This window comes from Bos indicus, chromosome 5 (assembly GCF_029378745.1).
Source record: "Bos indicus isolate NIAB-ARS_2022 breed Sahiwal x Tharparkar chromosome 5, NIAB-ARS_B.indTharparkar_mat_pri_1.0, whole genome shotgun sequence".
Lineage (NCBI taxonomy): Eukaryota > Metazoa > Chordata > Mammalia > Artiodactyla > Bovidae > Bos > Bos indicus.
This window is the reverse complement of record NC_091764.1, coordinates 27,095,552-27,120,535: the sequence shown is the minus strand read 5'-3', so window position 1 is coordinate 27,120,535 and position 24,984 is coordinate 27,095,552. Positions and strand designations below refer to the sequence as shown.

General features: G+C 45.9%; 1 protein-coding gene across 1 annotated transcript; it reads left to right on the top strand.

Moving 5' to 3' along the window:
* Positions 1-14,138: 14,138 nt before the first annotated feature.
* Positions 14,139-17,873, top strand: KRT18 (keratin 18). The gene is made up of 7 exons (XM_019960501.2): positions 14,139-14,747; positions 15,529-15,611; positions 15,889-16,045; positions 16,591-16,755; positions 16,858-16,983; positions 17,170-17,393; positions 17,687-17,873. Exons 1-7 carry the CDS (start codon positions 14,334-14,336, stop codon positions 17,805-17,807), a joined length of 1,290 nt encoding a protein of 429 aa, XP_019816060.2. The 5' UTR covers positions 14,139-14,333; the 3' UTR covers positions 17,808-17,873.
* Positions 17,874-24,984: the final 7,111 nt, after the last annotated feature.

The window sequence follows — 24,984 nt, the reverse complement described above, 5'->3', positions numbered from 1 at the left end:
TTGCTGCCTATAAACTTGACAACTTAGACGAGACTGGAAAAGGTCAGTTTTCATTCCAATCCCAAAGAAAGGCAATGCCAAAGAATGCTCAAACTACTGCACAATTGCACTCATCTCACACGCTAGTAAAGTAATGCTCAAAATTCTCCAAGCCAGGCTTCAGCAATATGTGAACTGTGAACTTCCTGATGTTCAAGCTGATTTTAGAAAAGGCAGAGGAACCAGAGATCAAATTGCCAACATCTGCTGGATCATGGAAAAAGCAAGAGAGTTCCAGAAAAACATCTATTTCTGCTTTATTGACTATGCCAAAGCCTTTGACTGTGTGGATCATAATAAACTGTGGAAAATTCTGAAAGAGATGGAAATACCAGACCACCTGATCTGCCTCTTGAGAAATCTGTATGCAGGTCAGGAAGCAACAGTTAGAACTGGACATGGAACAACAGACTGGTTCCAAATAGGAAAGGAGTATGTCAAGGCTCTATATTGTCACCATGCTTATTTAACTTCTATGCAGAGTACCTTATGAGAAACGCTGGGCTGGAAGAAGCACAAGCTGGAATCAAGATTGGTGGGAGAAATCTCAATAACCTCAGATATGCAGATGACACCAGTCTTATGGCAGAAAGTGAAGAGGAACTAAAAAGCCTCTTGATGAAAGTGAAAGAGGAGAGTGAAAAAGTTGGCTTAAAGCTCAACTTTCAGAAAATGAAGATCATGGCATCTGGTCCCATCACTTCATGGGAAATAGATGAGGAAACAGTGGAAACAGTGTCAGACTTTATTTTGGGGGGCTCCAAAATCACTGCAGATGGTGATTGCAGCCATGAAATTAAAAGACGCTTACTCCTTGGAAGGAAAGTTATGACCAACCTAGATAGCATATTCAAAAGCAGAGACATTACTTTGCCAACAAAGGTCCGTCTAGTCAAGGCTATGGTTTTTCCTGTGGTCATGTATGGATGTGAGAGTTGGACTGTGAAGAAGGTTGAGTGCTGAAGAATCGATGCTTTTGAACTGTGGTGTTGGAGAAGACTCTTGAGAGTCCCTTGGACTGCAAGGAGATCCAACCAGTCCATTCTGAAGGAGATCAGCCCTGGGATTTCTTTGGAGGGAATGATGCTAAAGCTGAAACTCCAGTACTTTGGCCACCTCATGCGAAGAGTTGACTCATTGGAAAAGAGTCTGATGCTGGGAGGGATTGGGGCAGGAGGAGAAGGGGATGACAGAGGATGAGATGGCTGGATGACATCACTGACTTGATGGACGTGAGTCTGAGTGAACTCCGGGAGTTGGTGATGGACAGGGAGGCCTGGCGTGCTGCAATTCATGGGGTCGCAAAGAGTTGGACGTGACTGAGCGACTAAACTGAACTGAACTGAACTAATTCCTTTAAAAATGTAAAATACCAAAGAGCATGCAAAAGAATTAGAAAACCTAAATAGTTCTACATCTATTTAAAAAAATAAATTCTTAATTAAAAACCTTCCACAAAGAAAAGTCTGGACTTAGATTGCTTCATTAATGAATTCTACCAAACATTCAAAGAAGAAATAATATCAATTCTACACAATTCTTTCAGAAAACAGAAGAGGAGGAACCTGTTTCTAACTAATTTTATGAAGTCAGCATTACTCTGATACCAATGCCAGACAAAAACATTGCAAGAAAAGAATAGATCAATATCCTCCAGAAACATTAATGCAAAATCTTTTCCAAAATATTAACAAATCAGCAACAAATAAGAAGAACAATACATCATAATCAAATAAGATTTCTCCCAGATACAGAAGATGGGCCAAATATTCAAAATCGATATAATTTATTTTACTGGTAGACTAAATAAGAAAAATTATATGTCCATCTCAATCAATACAGAAGAACATTTAACAAAGTTCAACCTTCATTTATGATTAAGAACTCTCAGCAAAAATGACCTTCATCAGATGATCTGATGAAGAGCATGTACAAAAAAGCGTGGTTAACATCACTTTCGGAGAAGGCAATGGCACCCCACTCCAGTGTTCTTGCCTGGAAAATCCCATGGACGGAGGCACCTGGAGGCTGCAGTCCATGGGGTCACTAAGAGTCAGGCATGACTGAACGATTTCACTTTCACTTTTCACTTTCATGCATTGGAGAAGGAAATGGCAACCCACTCTAGTGTTCTTGCCTGGAGAATCCCAGGGACGGGGGAGCCTGGTGGGCTGCCGTCTATGGGGTCGCACAGAGTCGGACAGGACTGAAGCGACTTAGCAGCAGCAGCAGCAACATCACTTTTAATACTGAAAGAATTAATGCTCTCCTTACAAGATCAGGAACAAAACAAAGGGTCTAGACTACTAAAAACAATTTTGAAAAAGAAGAGGAAAGTTGGAGAATTCATGCTACCTGATTTTAAGACTTACCATAAAGCTACAGTAATCAAGACAGTGGGGTATCAGCATAAGTACAGATATATACATCAGAGTCGGGTATCAAGGTAGATTATTGCAGAAAAGATAGGCTTTTCAACAAATAGTGCTGCAACAATTAGAGATCCTCGTGCCAAAAAAAAAAAAAATTAACCTCAACCCAAGTGCTCTGCTTGTCAGTGACAAGAATCAACTCAAAACAAAAAACCTAAAAATATAAAACTGAAGAAAACATAAGAAAAACCTTAGTGATCTCAGGTTAGATAAAGATTTCTTAGAACACAAAAAAAATATAAACCATTAAAGGAAAATCTGGCAATGTAATTTTACCAAAATTAAAAACTTCACCTATTGTGATGATACTATTAAGAAAATACAAAAATAAGCCACAGATTGGAAGAAAATGCTTGCCAAACACATTAACTTAAGTGAATCTTAGGCCAAAATATAAAATCTAGAATCACAAATGTTCTAGAATAAACAGAAAAAAAAAAATCTTTGTGACTTTCAGATAAGCAAAGATTTCTCAAATACAGCACCAGAGCATGACCCTTTAAGATAAAAACTTGGTAAACTGGACTTCCTCAAAATTAATTAATAGCTTCTCCAAAAGAGAAACCATGAAGAATATGGAATTACAAACACAAAAGGAGAAAATATTTGTAAATCACATATATGATGAAGAACTTAGATCTAGATATACTTTTTAATCTCAGAAATAAATAATAAAAAAGGCAACACAATATTTTTTAATTTTTTATTGACGTACAATTGATTTACAATGTTGTGCCAATCTCTTCTGTACAGCAAAGTGACTCAGTTGTACACATATAGACCTCCTTTTTTTAAAATATTTTTTCCGTTATGGTTTATCGAAGTGAAAGTCACTCAGTCGTATCCGACTGTTTGCGACCCCATGGACTACACAGTCCATGGAATTCTCCAGGCCAGAATACTGGAGCAGGTAGCCTTTCCCTTCTCCAGGGGATCTTCCCAACCCAGGGATCCAACCCAGGTCTCCTGCATTGCAGGCGGATTCTTTACCAACTGAGCTATCAGGGAAGCCCATGGTTTATCAAAGGAGAGTGAAAATAGTTCCCTGTGCTACACAATAGGACCTTGTTGTTTATCCATCTTATATATAATAGTTTACATCTGCTAATCCCACATATCTAGTCCTTCCCTCCCCTGACTCCCACCCCTTTGGCAACCAGAAGTCTGTGAGTCTGTTTCCATTTCATAGATAGATTCTTTTGTGCAGTATTTTAGATTCTACATGTAAGTGCTATCATATGGTATTTGTCTCTTTCTGACCTACTTCACTGAGTGTGATAATCTCTAGTTGCCTCCATATTGCTGCAAATGGCATTATTTTTTTTTAATAACTGAGTAGCATTCCATCATGTATATGTATTATGTCTTCTTTATCCATTTATCTATCGCTGGACATTTGTTTCTATGTTTTGGCTATTGTGAATAGCACTGCTATGAACATAGGTGTGCATGGGTCTTTTTGAATTATAGTTTTGTCTGGGCATAAACCCAGGAGTGGGATCGCTGGATCATATGGCAATTCTATTTTCAGTTTTCTTAGGAATCTCCACACTGTTGCCCATAGCAGCTACACCAACTTATATTCCCACCAAGAGTGTAGGAGGATTCCCTTTTCTCCACACCTTCTCCAGAAGCATTTGCTATTCGTAGACTTTTGATTTATTTTTATATTTTTCAATAATTTTATTTATGTCTTTAATGGCCGCACTGGGTCTTCATTGCTCCATGGGCTTTTCCCCAGTTGCAGCAAGCAGGGGCTACCCTCCAGCTGTGGTGCGAGGGCCTCTCATTGCAGTGGCTTCTCTTCTGGAGCATGGGCTCCAGCGCACAGGAGGGCTTCAGTAGTTGCCGTTCCCAGACTCTAAAGCACAGGCTCAATGGCTGTGGTGCGTGGGCTTAGCTGCTCTGTGGCACGTGGGATCTTCCCAAATCAGGGATCGAACCCGTGTCTCCAGCATTGGCAGGTGAATTCTTTGCCACTGAGCCACGAGGGAAACCTTGTAGACTTTTAAGATGGACATTCTGACCTGTGTCAGGAATTACCTCATTGTAGTTTTAATTTGCATTTCTCTAGTAATTAGTGATGTTGAGCATTTTTTCATGTGTCTACCGGCCATTTGCATTTCTTCTTTGGAGAAATGTCTGTTAAGGTCTTCTGTCCAGTTTTTGATTGAGTTGTTTGGGTCGTTTATTGTTGACTTGTATGAGCTATTTGTGTATTTTGGAGATTAAGCCAAATCTTTTGCACAGACACCTCATCAAAGAGGTATACATGGCAACAAAGGTGCATAAAAAAGATGCTCAATGTCATTAGTCATTACGAAAATACAAATTAAAGCTACCATGGGATATTACTATGCACCCACCACACACACAAAAAAAACTATAATTAAAAAAAAATAAATAAACAGAACATTTCTGGTAGTCCAATGGCTAAGACTCTGTGTTTCCAATTCCAATGCAGGAAACAGGGTTTGATCCCTAGTCAGGGAAGATACCACATGCCATATGGCACAGCAACAAAAATAATAATAATAAGACTTCCCTGGTGGTCCAGTGATTAAGAAGCCATGTGTCAGTGCAGGCAACATGAGTTTGATTCCTGGTTGAGGACAATTCCACATGCTGTGGAGCAACTAAGCCTGCGTGCCATAACTACTGGGCCCATGCCCACAACTACTGAAGCCTGTGTTCTGGTGCCCGTGCTCCACGAGGGAGTAGCCCCCACTGGTCACAACCAGAGAAAGCCTGAGTGCAGCAATAAAGACCCAGGGCAGCCAAAAATAAAAAATAATAATGATCTTTTTAAAAAAAGAAAGAAAACTGATGAGAAATTATCACCAGGGAAGGTTAGTTTTTAAAAAGAAAAAAAAAAGAAGATAATAAAAAGAGCTGGTGAGGGTGCAGAGCAATTGGAACTCTCATACATTACTAGTGGCAATGCAAAATGGCACAGCCACTTTAGAAAACAGCTTGAACACAATATTGTAAATTGACTATATTTCAATTGAAAAAAAATAGTTTGGCAGTTTCTTATAAAGTTAAACATATACTTATCACACAACCCACCATCCCATTTCTCTTATCCAGGAGAAATGAAAACATAAACCCACACTGGGAGCTATACACAAATATTTATAACAGCTTTATTCATAACTACTAAAAACTCAAGACAACTCAAATATCCATGTACTGGTGAATGAATAAACAAGCTATGTACTTCCACAAAATGGACTACTATACAGCAACATTCCCTGGTGGCTTAGTGGTAAAGATTCTGCCTGACAATACAGGAGACACGGGTTCAATCCCTGGGTCGGGAAGATCTCCTGGAGTAGGATACGGCAACCCACTCCAGTATGCTTGCCTAGAACATCCCATGGACAGAGAAGCCTGGTGGGCTAAGTCCACGGGGTCGCAAAAAGAATCAGATAAACTTTATCAACTAAACAACAAATAAGCAATAAAAAAGAACAAGCTGCTGATACACACAATAACATTGATGAAACACAAAAGCATCATGCTAAGAGACAAACGGCTACATATTGTTTGATTCAATTTACATGGCATTCTGAAAAAGGAAAAATGATAGGAGCAGATTGATGGTTGCTGGAGTTGGGGGTGGGCGAGGGAGATTGACTATGAAAGAGTACAATGGGACTTTTTGAGGTGATTAAAAGTTTTATATCTTGATTTATGGTGGCAGATCTATAACTGTATTATTTGTCAAAACCCATCGAACTGTATCCCTAAAAGAGTGAACATTATTGTATGCAGATTGTACCTCAATAAATCTGAATTTTTCAATTTATTTATTTTTTAATTGAAGGATAATTGCTCTACAGAATTCCGTTGTTTCCTGTCAAACCTCAACATGAATCAGCCATATGTATACATATAATCCCCTCCCTTTTGAACTTCCTCCCATCTCCCTCCCCATCCCACCTCTCTATGTTGATACAGAGCCCCTATTTGAGTTTCTTAGCCATACAGCAAATTCCCCATTGGCTGTCTATTTTACATATGGTAATGTAAGTTTCCATGTTACTCTTTCCATACAACTCCCCTCTCCTTCCCTCTCCACATGTCCATAAGTCTATTCTCTATGTCTATTTCTCCATTGCTGCCCTATAAATAAACTCTTCAGTACCATTTTTCTAGATTCCATATATATGCATTAGAATATGATATTTATCTTTCTCTTTCTGACTCACTTCACTCTGTATAATAGGTTCTAGGTTCATCCACCTCATTAGAACTCACTCAAATGCGTTCCTTTTTATGGCTGAGTAATATCCCACTGTGTATATGTACCACAGCTTCTTTATCCATTCATCTGTCGATGGACATCTAGGTTGCTTCCCTGTTCTAGCTGTTGTAAATAGTGCTGCAATGAACAATGGGATACATGTGTCTTTTTCAATTTTGGTTTCCTCAGGGTATAGTCCTAGGAGTGGGATTGCTGGGTCATATGGTGCTTTTATTCCTGAATTTTTTTAAAGAAAGAGGAAAAAAAAAAACAGATGCCTTAAATCTAATAGCTTTAAGATTTCTTTGGGAATTCCAGTGTTTAGGATGTCATGCTTTCACTGTCGAGGGCATGGGTTCAAAGATCCTACAAGCTTCCAGGTGAGGCCAAAAATAAAAAGGTAAAAACATGAAAAAAGATTTATTGGAAATCAACTGGCTACCATACCCAGTGATGTTCAGGAGATACAGATCTGAAACTCAGAGGAGGGGACTCTGTTGGAGACTGTAACCGGTCTCAGTGCCGGTTGTTTTACCTGGAAAGAGTTCTCCTGACCCCCTCGTTTCTCTAGCAAGTTCCTGCTCATTTTTTGAAGTTCAGCGCATTCCCTCCTACATGAGGTTCTCCATGATCCCAATCCTTCAACACATAAAATGTGACCTCTGTAAGAGCAACAACCTCATCTGACTTTTCTTTGCTGTACCCTCAAAGCCTAGAACATGGCTGGAACAAAACAGTTGCCTTATAAATTGTTAATGAATGGATGAATTATTCCATCTTCTGATAGTACTTCAGGACGTTTCATAGCACGTATCATACAGTTATCTGTCCCCTCTAATAGTCTTCTCCTTGATTATCGCTGTTAATTCTTATTTATCTCTGTATCCCCAGCTCACTGTGGAACTGAACCAAACTGAGAGACTTGAACCTCCGTGCTGATAATTCTTCCAGAAGAAGGAGGCAGGGGAGCACCTGTGATGCTCCAGGCCCTACCAGGCTGGTTTAATTCCTGCAACAGATGAGGAAACTGTTAGACAGAGAAGTTCACTGGCTTGGGTACTGACATGAACGACGTCACTCAGCAGGCAAACAACAGAACTAGAACATTAGATCTGTTTGACTCTAAAATGTATGCTTTTTTCCCTATCCTTTCTTTTCCTTAAGATGCTTAACTAGGTGATTTTCAGCACCTTTGGCCACGCTAGAATGATATCAGCTCTGACCTCAAATTCTGACAGTCTCCTCTCTGACACACCACATTGCACGCTCCCTTGTTTTCCAGACAGCTGCTGCCATCCGTCATGTCAGCTCCCAAGCCCTAAACTCCTTTTCATCTGAGGTTTTCTTTGCCTTAGCTTTCCCACTCAACCCACCCCCAAGAGTCTATTTCAACAATGTGGTAAGCCTAGATTCCCTTGCTTCTGAGTTTCCACCACTCCCTCCCTCTTTCAGCAAGATATTCCCTGAGGATACAGATTCTTATGTGGCTGACCTCATCATAGCCATGTTATGTGACCTTCACTGGGATTTCAAAACCATTCACATAACCTAGTGTACCACATGCATGTAGACATAGACTCCTTTCGTCTGTCCTGCTCTTCACACTGGGGGGAGGCAGAGACACGTAGAGGTTACATCAGGCAAACCCCAGGTGTGCCACCTGCTAGCACTAGCACTCTTCAGGGTCCAGCTGAAATGTCAGGTCCTCCAGCCTCTTAGGCACAGCGCCAACCTCACTCCATTGTCATCGCTTGTTTAATTGTTGATCAGCCTGGCTAAAGAGTACCAAGTACTATCCTGAGGACACCTTTCATCAACCTTGCTACCTACACCAAGATATCACCCCATTTTCTCCTTTCCATCCCTGACAAACTTAGTTGAACCCAGTTATTGCATTGCAGGCGGTTTCTTTATTGTTTAAAGATACACACACAGGAGGCTTCCCTGGTGGCTCAGTGGTAAAGCATCTGCCTGCCAATGCAGGGGACACAGGTTCGACCCCTGGTCGGGAAAGATTCCACATACTGCTGGACAACTAAGCCTATGTGCCACAACTACTAAGCCCATGCTCTGCAACAAAAAAGCCACTGCAACGAGAAGCCCACGAATTGCAGCTAGAGAAAGCCCATGCAGCAAGGAAGACCCAGCCCAGCCAACAATACATAAAACTATTTTTAAAAAAGATACACACACGGAGCTTCCCTGGTGGCTCAGATGGTAACGAATCTGTCTGCAATGCAGGAGACCCAGCTTGGATCCCTGGGTTGGGAATATCTCCAGGAGAAGGAAATGGCAACCCACTCACTCCAGTATTCTCGCCTGGGAAATCCCATTGACAAGAGAAGCCTGGAGGGCTACAGTCTATGGGATCCATGGGGTCACAAAAGAGTTGGACATGACTTAGAGACTAAACAGCTAAACAAACAAAATCTACACACATACATATTATACATATATATATATACACACAAAAAGTTTGTATATACATACATATATATGTTCATGTATATACAAACATTCTTTTGGCAATGCCACTCAACCACTCAGTCCAGGATTTTAGCTCCCCGACCAGGAATTGAACCTGGACCCCAGCAGTGGAAGCTCAAAGTCCTAACCCCTGGACTACCAGGGAATTACCCCAAACTTCTTAAAAAGAAAAGTTGACATTCTGCTTCCACTCAGCACTAACCACTTACACCTTGTCCTTTCAGCACCTGGCTTTGGTCTCCATCGCTTTATCGGAAGTGCTGTGCTTGTCCTCAGCCCCCTTGATCTCTGTGTGTGTCCGCCCCTCCTTGAAATTCCTTCTCTTTGGCTTTCATGACAGCCCTCTCCCCTGGTCTCTTTTGGGAGCGGACAGGCATCTGGACCTCCTCTCCTTTCTCCTCTCTTTTTCCTCTGTCTCTTCCTCCTCTTCTTGCCTTGGGTCCCTTTGTGCAGACTCGGCCCACTTTTTTTGTCTGATCTTTTATCACAGGCCAGCTCATCCACACCAGGGTTTTCCCCAAATCCCCAAGGGGGGTGGCTTCAGACAGGGCTACCACATCTGCCTGTGCAAGTCGGTCATTGCACAAGGGCACCAGGCCAAAGAGACAAGGAAGCTGACTTCCTCCAGTTTGTGCAAAGGCCCTGAGGGCTAGCCTTGGCCCCATAAGCTGCATTCCATACCCCATGCCTCACTCAAGCTGTAACGCTGCTTGTCTAGCTGCCAGTTTCCCCAGACATTGCTGGTAGATCTGCCAGGTTCAAAGCCAAAGCGAGAGAGGCTGATAGAGATGTGGACGTTGATGGGACGAGTTTGAAATGGTTCTCAGACACTCTACTTTTCCATTTCATCCCTTTTCCATAGACTCAGTTTTAGTCACCCTGCCCCGTGCTCAAGATGAAAGTAAAAGAAATAGTGACGAGCAGGGAGCAGAAGGCTAGAAGGTAGTGAGAGTGAAATAAAGGGTCTGGGAAGAAAAGGAATAAATGCGGGCAAACCAGAAAAGAAAGGAAACTGACTAGCTTATTCTGCTGTCCAAGCTCTTCCAGGCAGACTGTCACATTTGATCCTCATGAAAACTCTAGTTGTACATATAACTCCTATCCTTATTCTACAACTGAAGAGACCAAGGCAGGTAAATTTGCCCAAGCTCACCCAGCCAGCAGTGGAACCCTGAACCCAGGTCTTTGGACACCCACCTCTTGGCAGACTGAAAAGAGGTGATGGGCTGGGGGATGGCATTGAGGTACCTGGAGAGTGACCAGGAGCACCAGGGGCAGAAGTAGGGAAGGGGAAGAGGTTATAAGAATAGGAGCGGCCACCCCTGCCCTGGTAGGTGAGAGCTGCCTTTGTCAGAGGAGACTGCAGGGGACCCCAGGGAGCTGAGGGGACTCCGGAAGGGCCCGATTTCTCTGAGCTTTATCACTGGAGATTCCTGGACAGCTAAATGCTTCTCAGGGCTGACCTTTATCCCTGGAAAATAAGCCAGGATACAAATCCAACTGAAGCAATGATATAAAAGTACCAGAGCCTTCTTTGATCTTCCGAACCCGAGGGACAGGGCCTGGACAGAACCCTCAGAAGCCCTCTGCTACTGACACTGGACAGGCAGGTCCAGGGCCTCCACAGCGGGCAGGGACACTTTCAAAGAAATTCCCAAAAGTCATGAGGGATTCTCATGGGTTCCTGCTCCCAACCCAGTTGCCATCCCCATCATCCCACCGGCCTCCACAGCCTTCCTAACCACATTTCCTGACCCCCACCCCCACCACTGCCTCTCCTAGAACCCCCTTTTCATTAATGGTTTGAATCAAAGTCACTTAGGGAGCTTCCCTTACATGCCAGGAATTCTCACACAGCCTCAGACTCTTTTCCCTCGGGTTTCACTCCCGCCCCCTCCCCTGTCTATTCTCTTCCTCTCAGGCTTTGCCCCTGACTCAGCACCCCTTGCAGTCCTCCTGTGGGCAGCCTGCAAGCCAGGCCCTCCACTGAGGGGAGCTGAAGGGAGCCTCCTAGGCCAACTGCTCACCCGCCTCACTGCCCCCTACTGTCCCTGCAAGGACCTCTCACTGCCTGTAACACACACACTTTTGGAAATCCTGTCTGGAGTCATTCTCTATCCTTCAGTTGTTGGAGAAGATGAGGAGAATCAGACACGTGCCCAATCCTCACCCCACCCCATAACTCCCCGCCATAGACCCCCACCCTCACATTTCAGTTCCTTTTCTAAACAACCACCTCCTCAGGGTTGGGTACAAAATTTATAGCCTAAATGATAAAGCAAAGCCTAAGGGGCTCCAGGCCCTCATGATCCCCCAATCCCTTAATCCCCCCACTATCTAGTTCTCCCAGGGCTGTGGCTCCCGCCCTCCCTGGGAGAGTGCCAGGAGGGGGAAGGAAAGAGCTGACCCCTCCTTATCAGGGTCATCTCAGAATTTACTCAGGAATTAAACCTGTCTCTCAGGTTCCCAGCTCCCCAGCGACCCCTCAGCAGGACACCGGAACCCAGGGCAGGATGGGGGTGGGGACCATTTCCCCTCCTTCAGGACCCCCACCTCAGCCAAGTCTCTTTACTCAGCTAGCCTTCTCTTCAATGTCTTTGTTCTGGCCTCTCTCAGCAGGGCCCCTCCTGCTCCCCCTTCACCCGGGACTGGCCTCACTATCACCCATCCCCCTTCCCACCTGGCCTCCCACCCCCAACTCAGAGCCTCAGTGCTGGGAACCAGGGTGCTCAAAAATGCCCCCTCCCCAGCTCTCCCAGAGACACTCAGATAAAAGTGAAAAGGCTCTGAACCACAGAGCAATCTAGATGTGGTGGAAAAGGGCAGGCTGGTGCTGGAAACCTGAGGTCGGTATCTGCCCCACTGCTGCAAGAGGTCAGGAATGTGGTCACTAACATCAGCTACGGGAGATAAGACCCAGCTGGCAGTGCTCCTCCACCACCCCCAGACAGCGCCTCCCTCCCCAGGCCCCAAAATGTCCCAGGCTGTTGGAGTCAGGCAGCAGTCAGAGAATGATCTGGAAAGAGCTTAGATAAGAACCCTTAGATCTGGACCTGATCCCCGTTGGAATTCAAAGTCCCCCAGGGGTCTTAAGTGACTTAGAAAGAGTCCTTATATCCTGGAGACATCTGCCCTTTTGGAGATTTACCCAATAGTAAGTAAACAGCATTTGTTCAGTGAATGAGTGAGTGATAATTAACATAAGTATCCACTGCCATCCCAGGAGATAGACTGGTCACGCTTGCTTTCTTCTCCTTTTACAAGAGAAGAAACTGAAGTGCCTAGTCAAGTAACTTCCCCAAGGTCACACAGCTGGCAACGTACCCAAATTGGCTGACTTCAAGTTAAGCAAAAACAGCAAAGGCAATACCTCATATATGTAATCTCTACCCCTTATTGTGCAATTCTACACAACAAGACAATTCTGGAACCTCGTGGGAGAATGTGAAGGTGAAAGCAGGAGAAACCCCTTTGACTGGCTGGGACTTCTAAGCTCCCAGAAATCTTCCAGGCAAACCTAGTGGTCATTCATTTGTATGCAAATTTGCATTTCATTTGCCTCTTGGCCTTCAGCAGACCCTAACCCTCCCCTGGCCATTTCCTACTCTGACCTCCCCTAGCCAGCTCCTGCTGGTGCGGGGCGCTGGGTAGGGGCCTCGCCCCAGCAGAGGATGCCAGGACTGGGATGATCCAGGGCCAAGTCCCTCATTTGACCTGTGCCTGCCTCGTCCACCGACCTAATTATTCCTGGGACTCCTTCTCTTCCCAGGCCTCCTTTCCTGTCTGCCCCCTTCTCTTCAGTTCAGCTGGCAGCTCGATAAGAATCGATAGGTCCACTCCAGAGCAAAGAGTACAGACAGGCCTGTAATGCCAGGCCCTGCCAGCCAAACGAGCTGGCGGTGGTGACAGACTTGAAGGCCCAGTATCTCAGGATTCCTCCAGTTCATTCAGTAGGGGGTCACCATCCAGGTTCTGAGGTGAAGGGGAAAAGGGTACTTCCCTACCTCCATCGTCTCACCCATGTCCTGACATAAGTTTCCTGGAGGAGGCAGCCCCCTGGAGACAGGCATGGGATTCAGAGAGCCTTTGGAGGAGAAGCAGGGGGCCTGCAGAAAAGTCCTGGTAAGGGGAGAGAGAGCTGGCCACCAGGGCTGAGTCTCAGCTAGAATGTTTCTCCTCTCAGACAGTCTCCATGAGGGATTACTGGTCTTTTCTCCCTGCTGCTGTCCAGGCAATTAGAGCAGGGCCTGACACACAGTAGGTGCCTAACAAATATTTGTTGAACTGCGAGTGCTCAGAAATTGTTTACCCAAGGGTGTGGGTAAGGCTGATACACAGGTGTGTTGAAGTGAGGACTCCAGCTGAGACCACAAAGCACTCCCAAGTAGACCAGACCTCCATGGGAGTGAGCTGAGGCACAGGGGAGGGGAGGTTCAGGGTGAGTTTTCGGGAGTCAGTGTAACTGGTGAGTGAGTGTGTCTGTGGGCAATGACAGCACACGTCTGAGTGTGTGCTAGGGAACAACGGGCAGGAGGGGCGAGAGTAAACCAGCGGGACTTGAAGCTCAGGATGGCGTCTCTCTTCCTCTCTGCCAGCCCCCAGCTTTTCTTCCCCAAGACTCCTGGGGCTTTGGGATTTCCCCCGAGACGCCCCCTGCAGGCGAGAACTTGGCCTGCAGGCTGAGGACAAGGACACACACAACTCGACACTCATCCCCCAAATTCTCTACGAGGCCAGTACCTCCCTCCACCTGGGAAAGGGGGGTACAATAACGTCATTTCCTGCCCTGAAATCCCAGCTGCCAGAGTCAACTTCACCTTCTGCCCTTGGCAGGCCCGGTCCCACTCACTCACCTCCTCCCTGGGGGGTGGAGGGAGGCCTTGGTGGGGCGGTGCAGAGGGGGCGGGGAAAGGCCGGGAGGGTGAGGAACCGAGGGCGCCAAGTCCCCGCGGTCCCACCTGTGACCCAGGCTTCCGCGGCGACTCTGATGGCGGGGGCGGGGCTTGCCGGGCCGTTCCCCACCCCCGCCCCCATCCCTGGGAGCTATAACTTGAGTTGCGGACCTCACACACTCCACGACCCAGCACCTGAGTCCTGGCCTCGCTCTTTCCTCGCGAACAAGCATCATGAGCTTCAGCACCCAATCCACCTTCTCCAACTACCGGTCCCTGGGCTCCGTGCAGTCGTCGGGCCACCGGGTCCGACCGGTCAGCAGCGCGGCCAGCGTCTATGCAGGCGCCGGGGGCTCGGGCTCCCGGATCTCCGTGTCCCGCACCACCAGCGTCCGGGGCGGCTGGGGGTCCGGGAACCTGGGCGCCGGGATGGCCGGGGGTCTGGTGGGTGTAGGGGGCATCCAGGGCGAGAAGGAGACCATGCAAGACCTGAATGACCGCCTGGCCTCCTACCTGGAGAAGGTGAGGAGCCTGGAGGCGGATAACCGGAGACTGGAGAGCAAAATCCGGGAACACCTGGAGAAGAAGGGACCCCAGGTCAGAGACTGGGCGCATTACCTGAAGATCATCGAGGACCTGAGGGCTCAGGTAAGCGGGCACGGCGGGAGTGGCTCCCACTCCCAACCAGTGTGACCCTCCAGTCACCCTCTCCCTTCTCTCTCCTCCCCCTACCCCAAGGATAGGAATTTTAGTAGGGGGAGGTGTATGCACTCCTCTCCCCTCCCTATCTCCCGCCCCGCCCCCAACTCCACCCGTCGGGGATTAGGGATGTCCCGGATTTCCACACACACCGCCTCCCCACCCCCGCTTCACGGGGACCCCAAGGGTGGGTGAAAGGGCACGGATAGCTTCCACAGGGGAGAGTGGGAAGAGGAGGGGGAGCTTCACAGAGGAGCGGACAGCATGCAGGGAGGCGAAACAGGCCCACACAGAGGACCCAGACACTCCAGCTTCTGGAAGACAGTTGGAGGGGTTAAGCGGATGTGGCTAAGGCTGAGTCATCCTGGAGTAAACACACGGCCTACCTGTGGGAGAGGCCAATGGGGCCTGCGCTGAGCAGGTGCACTAAAAACAGCAGGAGGGAACCTGGGAGAGGACTTTTCAGTAGCTGCTCATTTAGTAGACAGGCCAGCCAGCAGAGGCCTAGAAAGAGAGTCAGTAGGAGAAAGGGAAAGGTGGAATTTGGAAGTCCGGGAAGGGAGGGAGCAGTATGAGGAGCACAAATGGAAGGGCCTAAGTATAGGAGGAGAGCCTCTGGTTATTCCAGGGACCCGGAAGGTTTTTTCAGAGACACATAACACCCTCCACTCAGCCCACCTCATCACTTAACACCTATTCATGGAGCGACCTCTGTTTACAATATACCCAGATTTTTGCAAATTCTGTGGACAACGCCCGCATCGTTCTGCAGATTGATAATGCCCGTCTTGCTGCTGATGACTTCAGAGTCAAGTAAGGCTGGGGGTTTAGGAAGCTGGGGTCAAGGGGATTTTGTTCAGTTGTGGGTGGAGCTGGGTGGATGAGAGTAAAGCATCATCAATTTATTCTTAATGTAACTCAGTGTGAAGAACTCTGCCCCCCAAGTGCCAGGAATGGTGTTCAGAGGCTTAGTGCTTGATTCCTGACTTCAGGTGGCTGGTGTGCATAAGGCTGCTTTTAGGAGGTGGCATGGGTTGAGAAGGTTTGGGACCAGAGGCGGGGCCCTTCTGATCACCTCCACTCCCCGTAGGTATGAGACAGAGCTGGCCATGCGCCAGTCTGTGGAGAGTGACATACACGGGCTCCGCAAGGTCATCGATGACACCAATGTCACCCGGCTGCAGCTGGAGACTGAGATCGAGGCTCTCAAGGAGGAGCTGCTCTTCATGAAGAAGAACCATGAGGAGGCAAGCAGTGGCCCCTGGCCACCAGGGGGTCAAGACAAGTCAGGGTTGGGGAGTAGATGGAGCAAGCCACGTACAAGAAGACTTACAGGGAAGTTGAGAACTACCAGCCTAAGCACTTCTTAATCAGACTGTTGCCATGCTCAGTGGTTAACCGGAATTAGAGCATGGTGAGGTCAAAAAGACATGGGTGAGAGGATGAGATGAGGACCAAGGTGGAAACAGCTAGCAGTAGAGGTGAGATGTGATAGAGGATGGTGAGGGAGGAAGGTGCAAGGAATAGTCTGTAGATGGAGGGACAGGGTGAAGAAAGGAGAGAGAAACCACCACCTGTGAGCAACAGGCATGTGTGGTTAACAGTGGGCATTTTACCCATATGGAGTAGAAGCCCAGAATTGGCATTGCCCAGAGAGCAAAGTCAAAAGATTCCTCAGTTCTGTTCCCCAACTGATCCTGTAGGACTCCTGGAAGAGGCAGTCACAGATAAAGAGGCTTCCTAGAGCTCTGACCCTGAAACCTTCCTCAACATTTGTCCCTCTCTCTTTTAGGAAGTAAAGGGTCTACAAAACCAGATTGCCAACTCTGGGCTGACCGTGGAGTTGGATGCCCCCAAACCTCAGGACCTTAGCAAGATCATGGCAGACATCCGGGCCCAGTATGACGAGCTGGCTCAGAAGAACCGAGAGGAGCTGGACAAGTACTGGTCCCAGCAGGTACGAGAGAGTGATGGATGCCAGGCTCAGCACAGAGGCATGAGGGTGCGGGAGGGAGGCTGATGGAGAAGGAGGAACCTGAGGACCATATCTACCCTGCAGATTGAGGAGAGCACCACAGTGGTCACCTCGCAGACCGCTGAGATAGGAGCTGCTGAGATGACCCTCACGGAGCTGAGGCGCACTGTCCAGTCCCTGGAGATCGACCTGGACTCCATGAGAAATCTGGTAAGAACCCTCAGCTCCTTTCACTAGGAACAGTTGTTTCTCCCATTGCATTTCCCACTGCTCCTACCCACTAGCCTAGTGCCTGGCAAATAGTAGGCACTCAACAAAGTTTCAAAGAGGGCTGAAAGCTGCAGAGTCTCTCTCTCCACTCTGTCTCACCCCACCCTCCTCCCTGTGCCCCTGCAGAAGGCCAGCTTGGAGAACAGCCTGAGGGAAGTGGAGGCCCGATATGCCATGCAGATGGAGCAGCTCAACGGAGTCCTCCTGCACCTGGAGTCAGAGCTGGCCCAGACCCGGGCAGAGGGGCAACGCCAGACCCAGGAGTACGAGGCCCTGCTGAATGTCAAGGTCAAGCTGGAGGCTGAGATCAATACCTACCGCCGTCTGCTGGAAGATGGGGAGGATTTCAGGTGAGTGAGTCTCTTTTCCTACCCCTAGAAGCTAGGATCAAGCTACCACTTATCCCCAAGCCCCCATATGCCTGTTCATTGGCCCACTGAGCATTGGGCTGGTGCTCTGTGCATGCCCCGAGAAGAGAACTGACCAAGTGTCGGCCCTAGCTCTTCTTAAGGCACAGGTGGAGTTTGGCTTAAGCAGCTAAGGGGGAATTAGGAAGTAATGCCAGGCTTATTTTTCTTCATTTTCCTTGTTTCTCTTTTCTCTTCGGGGCTGTTTATAACTGGGGCTTTGTCTTCTGTTACAGTCTTGGCGACGCTCTGGACAGCAGCAACTCCAGGCAAACCATCCAGAAGACCACCACCCTCAGGCTCGTGGATGGCAAAGTGGTGTCTGAGACCTCAGACACCAAAGTTCTGAGGCACTGAGGCCGCAGAAGCAGGGTCCCCTGGGGAGCAGGAGATCAATAAAAGTTGAGACGTTATTGCATATCATTTTGTGTCTTCAGTGTCTGTTTTCATACTGTGAGCGTACAAATGCCCTGACCGGATAGACCTGTCTCTCTGATCAGGCAGAAATCACCTCTAAGCGCAGGGGTTTCATACGAGTGGGGTATGGGCAGAGGAAGTATCTGGGCTCTGGGAAACAGCTTCTCAGAGACATAAGAGGGAGCTAATAGATGAGATGGGCCAAGGGCAGTGGGGAAAATTGCAATAGAATTGTGAACTGGCGATGATAAATTCCCACCTGACAAGTGCTCCTTGGTACAAATCTGAGCCTGAGGAAGAAGTTGTGCCAAAGACAGATGTGTGTGTATAAGTGGGTTTCTTGTCAATAACTGTAATAGTTCATTGCAACTATCAAAATTTGCTTCTTGCTTGGTCCTCTGCCAGGCTGTTTCATGTAATGCTCATGATCAACCCAATGGAGTAGATACTATCCCATTTTCTTTTACTTCATAGAAACATTTTTTATTCTTTTTACATTCTTTTCTATTATGGCTCGTTACAGGATATTGAACATAGTTCCCTCTGCTGTACAGTAGGACCTTATTTATCCATCCTGTATATAATACTTTGTACCTGACAATTCCAAATTCCCAGTCCTCCCTCCGCCATCTCCTCCCTTGGCAACCACAAGTCTGATCTCCGTGTCTGAGTCTCTCTGTTTTGTAGACAGGTTCATTCGTGCCATATTTTAGATTGCACATGTAAGTGAAACGGTATTCGTCTTTCTCTTTCTTATTTAGTATGACTGCCTGGTTGCACAATTGGGTCCTTTTGATTGGAAGTGTGTCATCTAGTGAAAAAAAAAAAGGATGGCTAAAATTAATCATGCCTTGATTGGAATGGTAATTTATTCTTTTTAATTAAAAGTATTTTTAAAATGCACAAAATCCAAAAGGAAATAAGGAAAGAAAATTAAATATGTCCCATTCCATTCCCCACAGTTAACCACTATAAAAGTTTCTTAAACTAGACATACAAACACATTTTATTTTGTATATGTAGGATTATACTGTTTGTTCTGCACCTCAATTTCTTAAACTCTGTTTTCTTAATTTCACAGTGTGTCTTGGATACCTTTCTGAATCAATATATGTAGACCTACCTTTTTTTTTTTAACCCAGATAAGTGAATTTGTAATCTCTTCTACCTTCATTTGGAATCCATATGCATATTCCATTTACTAAAAAATTGTTAGTCCAGGATCGAGGGAGAAAAAAAAAACAGAATTGCAACGATTATGCATTCTGTCACACATCCTGTTTTGGTGCCAATTTCAATTAATTTTTCCTACCCATTGTCCAGTTGAATGTTTATATCACATAAATCTGCTTTTAATCTGCAATACAGAGTAACTACTACACTCTACAAATTCTTTCAAAAAATCAGAACCTTGCTCTGTATAAGGTTCAATCATGCTCCACAGACCAATTCGAGAAATGATATTTAGATTTTTTTTGATCCTTGCCTTAGTAATTTGTCATCTGTCTAGTTTGCGAAACATCATACAAAATATGATACCATTTTACATAAGACTTCTTATTGCATCTGTATAGGAATGATGTTGGCATAATTATTTTAAAAGAATCCTCAGTAATTTTCTCTCGGGTCTCAGCAATGCAAAAAAAACCAAACTGTCATTTGATGGGAAAGGGGCTATTACATTTGATCTCACATCATATGTCTCATTATTTTGAACAGCTGCTTGGTATTTTAGTGTGTGGAGTATGAATTTACTTAACCCGGATCTTCTAGCAATGAATGTCTTGGTCTCCAGTAGTTTTGTTTTTGCAAAAATGCTGCAATTAATATTGATTATTATGCATTTAATATCTAAGTAATATGTCATATGTGAGCATATCTAGGAATTTATCTAGGAATTTATCTATAAATTCCTAAAAATGAGACGTTAGACTGCCATATTACCAAATATTAACATTTATGCAGTGCCTACTTTGTGCCAGGCCCTGTCAGCATATATGTGGTAAACAAAGTTGGTACTGCCCCTACCTCGTGGGGCTCATAGCCTAATGATCAAAAGGATGTGCATTTTTTATTTATTCTTTCAACAAATACTTACTGAGCACCTACTATGTACCAGCCTCTCTTCTAGGCACTAGGGATTTTCAGTGAACCAAATAGACAAAATATCTGTCCTCATGGAGTTTATATTCTGGTGACGGGAAACAGATACTAACTGCAACACAGCATGTTAGCAAGAAGTTAAGTGTTATAGGCCAGATAGAGCAAGCCAGGAAGACTGTAGTCAGGAAAGTGCAAATGTGATGACCCCAGGATAATGAATCTCCGACTAAAATGGAAAACTGAGTTTTTACTTAAGAAATACAGTGTGTTTATTCTGCAATCTCTAAAAACATGAAGGTCCTTCAAGAAAAGCTAAAGATAGTACTGCCAGAGCCCCTTTGTCCTTGAGAGGCCCAGAGGACAGTGGCGCCAGGACAGGCAGCCTCGAGGGCCAGGGAAGCCCCCAGAGGAAGGGATTGGGCATCTTTACCAAAGTAGGCTCCCCCAGAGAAGATGAGTCAAAGGGTACATGAAGTGAGCACAGCAAGGGTCACTCTTCCTGAGTCACAAGGAGAGGTCATCTGGGAGCTTCTGCAGGTCACCTGGGTCCTTCAAAACATCCTTCCTGAAAGCAAGGTGCCCTAGTGAGGTGTTTCTCACCCTTCTTAAACCTACCTTCCCTGAATAAAATAACAATCACTTATCCGACTTCTTTCCCAACCGTTATCATCCCCCAACGCTAATCTTTGCAGGAGTCTACAGGAAATGAAACCTTGGGGCAAGATGGTTGAGCTTTACTTTCTGAGACTTGTTATAGGAAGGCCATTGAGGTAGAAGTCTGACGCGGTCCTCTCCACCATTTTCCAAACGTGTAAGTATCACATGGCAAGTAGTACATCCCTCTGACCACACAAGTGCCCCAGAAGTCTGATGAGCCCCCGACAAAGTATTCTACTGCGCTGGTGGGCCATCACTGGAATTCGGGGCGGCGGGGGTGGGCGGGCCTGCTGCACAGGATGTGGGGTCTGAGTTCCCGCACCAGGGGTCAAACCTATGCCCTTGCAGTAAAAGCACAGTCTTAACCTCTAGACTGCCAGGAAAGTCACCTCGCTGAAATTTAGTCAAGAGGAATCTAGCTTTTCTTAGGCCTCTAAAACAAAGAGACTTATGTGGGACAGCGAGTAGACAGGCCTGAGACTAGACTGACCCCAGCAAACAGTATGGGAAGTATACCTGGTTCTCTGGTGACTCAGATGGTAAAGAATCCACCTGCAATGCAAGAGACCTGGGTTCAGTCCCTGGGTCGGGAAGATCCCCTGGAGAAAGGAATGGCAACCCACTCCAGTATTCTTGCTTGGAGAATTCCATGGACAGAGGGTCCTAGTGGGCTAGAGTCCAGGGGGTCACAAAGAGTTGGACATGACTGAGTGACTAACACACACACACACACACACACACACACACCTGCCCGAGGGTGAAGCAGAAAGTCCCTGGCAGAGCCCGAGCAGTGCTTGCAACTGAGGCAAATGATGGAAGTAACCTGAGATGAGACATCTGGTATGACTAGCCCTCCCATTGGACAATGTCTTACAGTTCCCAGGGCGCTCACGCATTTGATCCCATTAAAATCCTGTGAAGTATGCGAGGCAGCAGTTATTACTGGCTCTGGCCCAGAGAGGTGGGCACTGAGGTTCACAGAGATCATGTGACAGGTCTGAAGCCACAGAGCAAGAAGCTTAACACAGGAAACTACATTTCCAGATTCCCAGTCCCAAACTCTTTCCTCTGTGCATTACAACTTAAACCTGGGGTTTGGGTGGGGTGGGGGGGGAAGCAGGGGTTGGAGTCTCAGCCCTTGGATGCACATTTGAATTACCTGGTGAGATTCATAAACAATATCAAGGCCAGGTCCCATCTCCAGATATTCTGACTCAGTTGTTCTGAGGTTGGGGCACAGGACTCAAGGCAAACGTTAAGAGTCTGGTGTGCATGCTCAGTCATTAAGTTGCGTTGACTCTTTGTGACCCTATGAACTGTAGCCCACCAGGCTCCTCTGTCCATGGGATTCTCCAGGCAAGAATATTGGAGTGGGTTGTCATCTCTTCCTCCAGGGGATTTTCCTAACCCAGGGATCAAACCCACATCTCCTGAGTCTACTGCATTGGAGGATGGATTCTTTTCCATTGAGCCACCTGGGAAGCCCCAAAAAGCCTGTAGGTGATTCCAATGGGCAGGCAAGGTTGAGAGTCAGACCCAGTCTGTACAGAGGGTCAGCACCATGGCTTTCCCTCCTAATGCAGGAAAGGAAAAGGAAATCAAGGACTCTGTGTGGTCTGGCTGCTTTGGCTGTACTAATGAGCTTAAGAAAAGGAAATGGCAAGCTTGACCTTTTAAATTCTTGGCTTAAAGGGACCAGGCTGATCCCAAGAAAGACTTCCTAAATGAATCTCTTAACTCCTGTAGCCATGGGGCCGATGCAGCTGAAGCCTGATTCTGCAGGTTGTTGGATTACATACACTGAAATCACAACCTTCCCAGGTCTTATGGGAAAAACCAAGAGATTAAGGAGGAATCCTAAGAATAGGCAAAGGGGCTTTGGGATATATTTGAGGATGCTGAATGCCCAGGCCCTGCTAAATCTCACTGGCTGGCAGAGGCAGCCCCTCTTTCTCTGTTTAATGAGGCTGGTTTTGTCTTACTTGGAAACTCTGTAAAAGCCTCACTTGCAGCAGTCAATGTGCCATGGACAGCTCAGACACACAACTAGAGGGACAACACAAAATCTGACCCCAGAAGAGAAAACTCACAAAAATTGCAAACATTTACTAGTTTATGAAGAACAATGTATAGAGTAAGATTCTAAAGATCCTAAACCAGAGAGGAAGGAACACAGTTTTAGAATTGGGTTGAATTTTTTTTTTTTGGTCCCACTGCAGGAGAAGGAAATGGCAACCCACTCCAGTGTTCTTGCCTTGAGAATCCCAGGGACGGGGGAGCCTGGTGGGCGGCCGTCTATGGGGTCGCACAGAGTCAGACATGACTGAAGCGACTTAGCAGCAGCAGCAGCAGCATGGCTTGCAGGATCTTAGCTCCCAACCAGGGACTGAACCCGGCCTTCAGCAGTGAAAGCATAGAGTCCTAACCAATGCACTGCCAGGCGAAATTCCCTGGGCTGAATTTTTTAATATGGGTTCAGAGATTCCAAACTCAGTGTGCTAACTCCAGCAGTTTAGGAATGATTTTTATCTCTTTCCTTAATTTGTTAAAACCTGGATTCAGGAGTGGTGCACGAGGAATGAAGCTGTAATATGAGAAATCCTATTGTATAACACAGAAAAAGAAATCCAAAGACTTAGACAGGAATGTTAAAGGGGATTTATCATGTACAATCCATTCACTCACTCCTAAATAATTCCCCCAAGAGGGCCTAAGGGAAACGTCCTTCACTGAGGCACTGATATATATACTGATGAGAGAAGCACATCATTCTTTAAAAGGGCTGTGCTGATTTTTCTCTGCAGTCAGGAATGAAGATGGACAGCCTGCTATGGAAATGGGCTTCCTGATTTCCATAGCAATGATGGATACCAGCATGGAGAGGCCAGAGGCAGCAGCTGACCACCAGAGGCAAAGTGGGTTTGGTTACCTTAAAAGGCAACAAGGTCAGTGTAATAATCAAAATGGTCTGACTTTCAGGAATCTTTGGCAGTAATTACCTTGTCACACGGCTCCAGTTCTAAAATAATTGGGCAGTCTATTAAAACCATCTTTTTTTGTTATAAATGTGTCTATAAGAAATTCATTTCTAAACAGAGTGAAGTAAGTCAGAAAGAGAAAGGTAAATATGGTATATCAATGCATATATATGAAATCTAGAAAGGCAGTATTGGTGATCCTACGTGCAGGGCAGCACAGGAGACACAGACATAAAGAACAGACTTTGGACACGGTGGAAGAAGGAGAGGGTGGGATGATTTGAGAGAAGACCATTGAAACGTATACATTACCATATGTGAAACGGACAGCCAGTGGCAGTTTGCTGTATGAAGCAGGGAACCCAAAGCCAGGGCTCTGTGACAACCTAGAGTGGTGGGACAGGGGCCTTCAAGAGGCAGGGGACATATGTGTACCTGTGACTGATCCATGCTGATGTATGGCAAAAACCATCACGATATTGTAAAGTAATTACTGTCTAATGAAAATAAAATTTTTAAAAAAGAAATTCACTTCAAATCAAGGACATAAAAATATTAGAAATTTTGCAAAATTTTACCATGTCCTGAACTTGGAAATAATCTATATGCCCAACAATAGGGACTTGGTTGACTACATTTTTGAACAATTGTTTAATGGATTATTAAATCTAATGGGTTGTTAAATCTATTTAGAATACTGACATGAAAAAATTTTCTACAGATAAATGTATCAAATTTTTAAAAATCACAGGTATACAAAGTAAAAGAATGAAAAAAGAAGATATGTAATGGAATATCAATCAAAATAAAGTAGAAGTGGCAGTATAAATATAAAATATAGTAGACTTCAGAGCAAAGAAAATTGCCAGAGATAGAGACACCATATCAGAGAAGGCGATGGCACCCCACTCCAGTACGCTTGCCTGGAAAATCCCATGGACGGAGGAGCCTGGTAGGCTTCAGTCCATGGGGTCACTAGAAGTTGGACACGACTGAGCGACTTCCCTTTCACTTTTCACTTTCTTGTATTGGAGAAGGAAATGGCAACCCACTCCAGTGTTCTTGCCTGGAGAATCCCAGGGATGTGGGAGCCTGGTGGGCTGCCAACTATGGGGTCGCACAGAATCAGACACTACTGAAGCAACTTAGCAGCAGCAGCAGCAGAGACACTATATAATGACATGAATTCAATCCACCAGGAAGACACAGCAATCCTAACATATATGCAGTTAACAACAGAGTTGTAAAATATGTAAAGTAAAAAAATTGATTGAAATGAAAGGAGAAACAGAAAAATCTACAATTATAGTTGGAGATTTCAACACTTCTTTCCTACTAACTGATAGAACAACTAGACAGAAAATCAGCAAAGCTAAAGA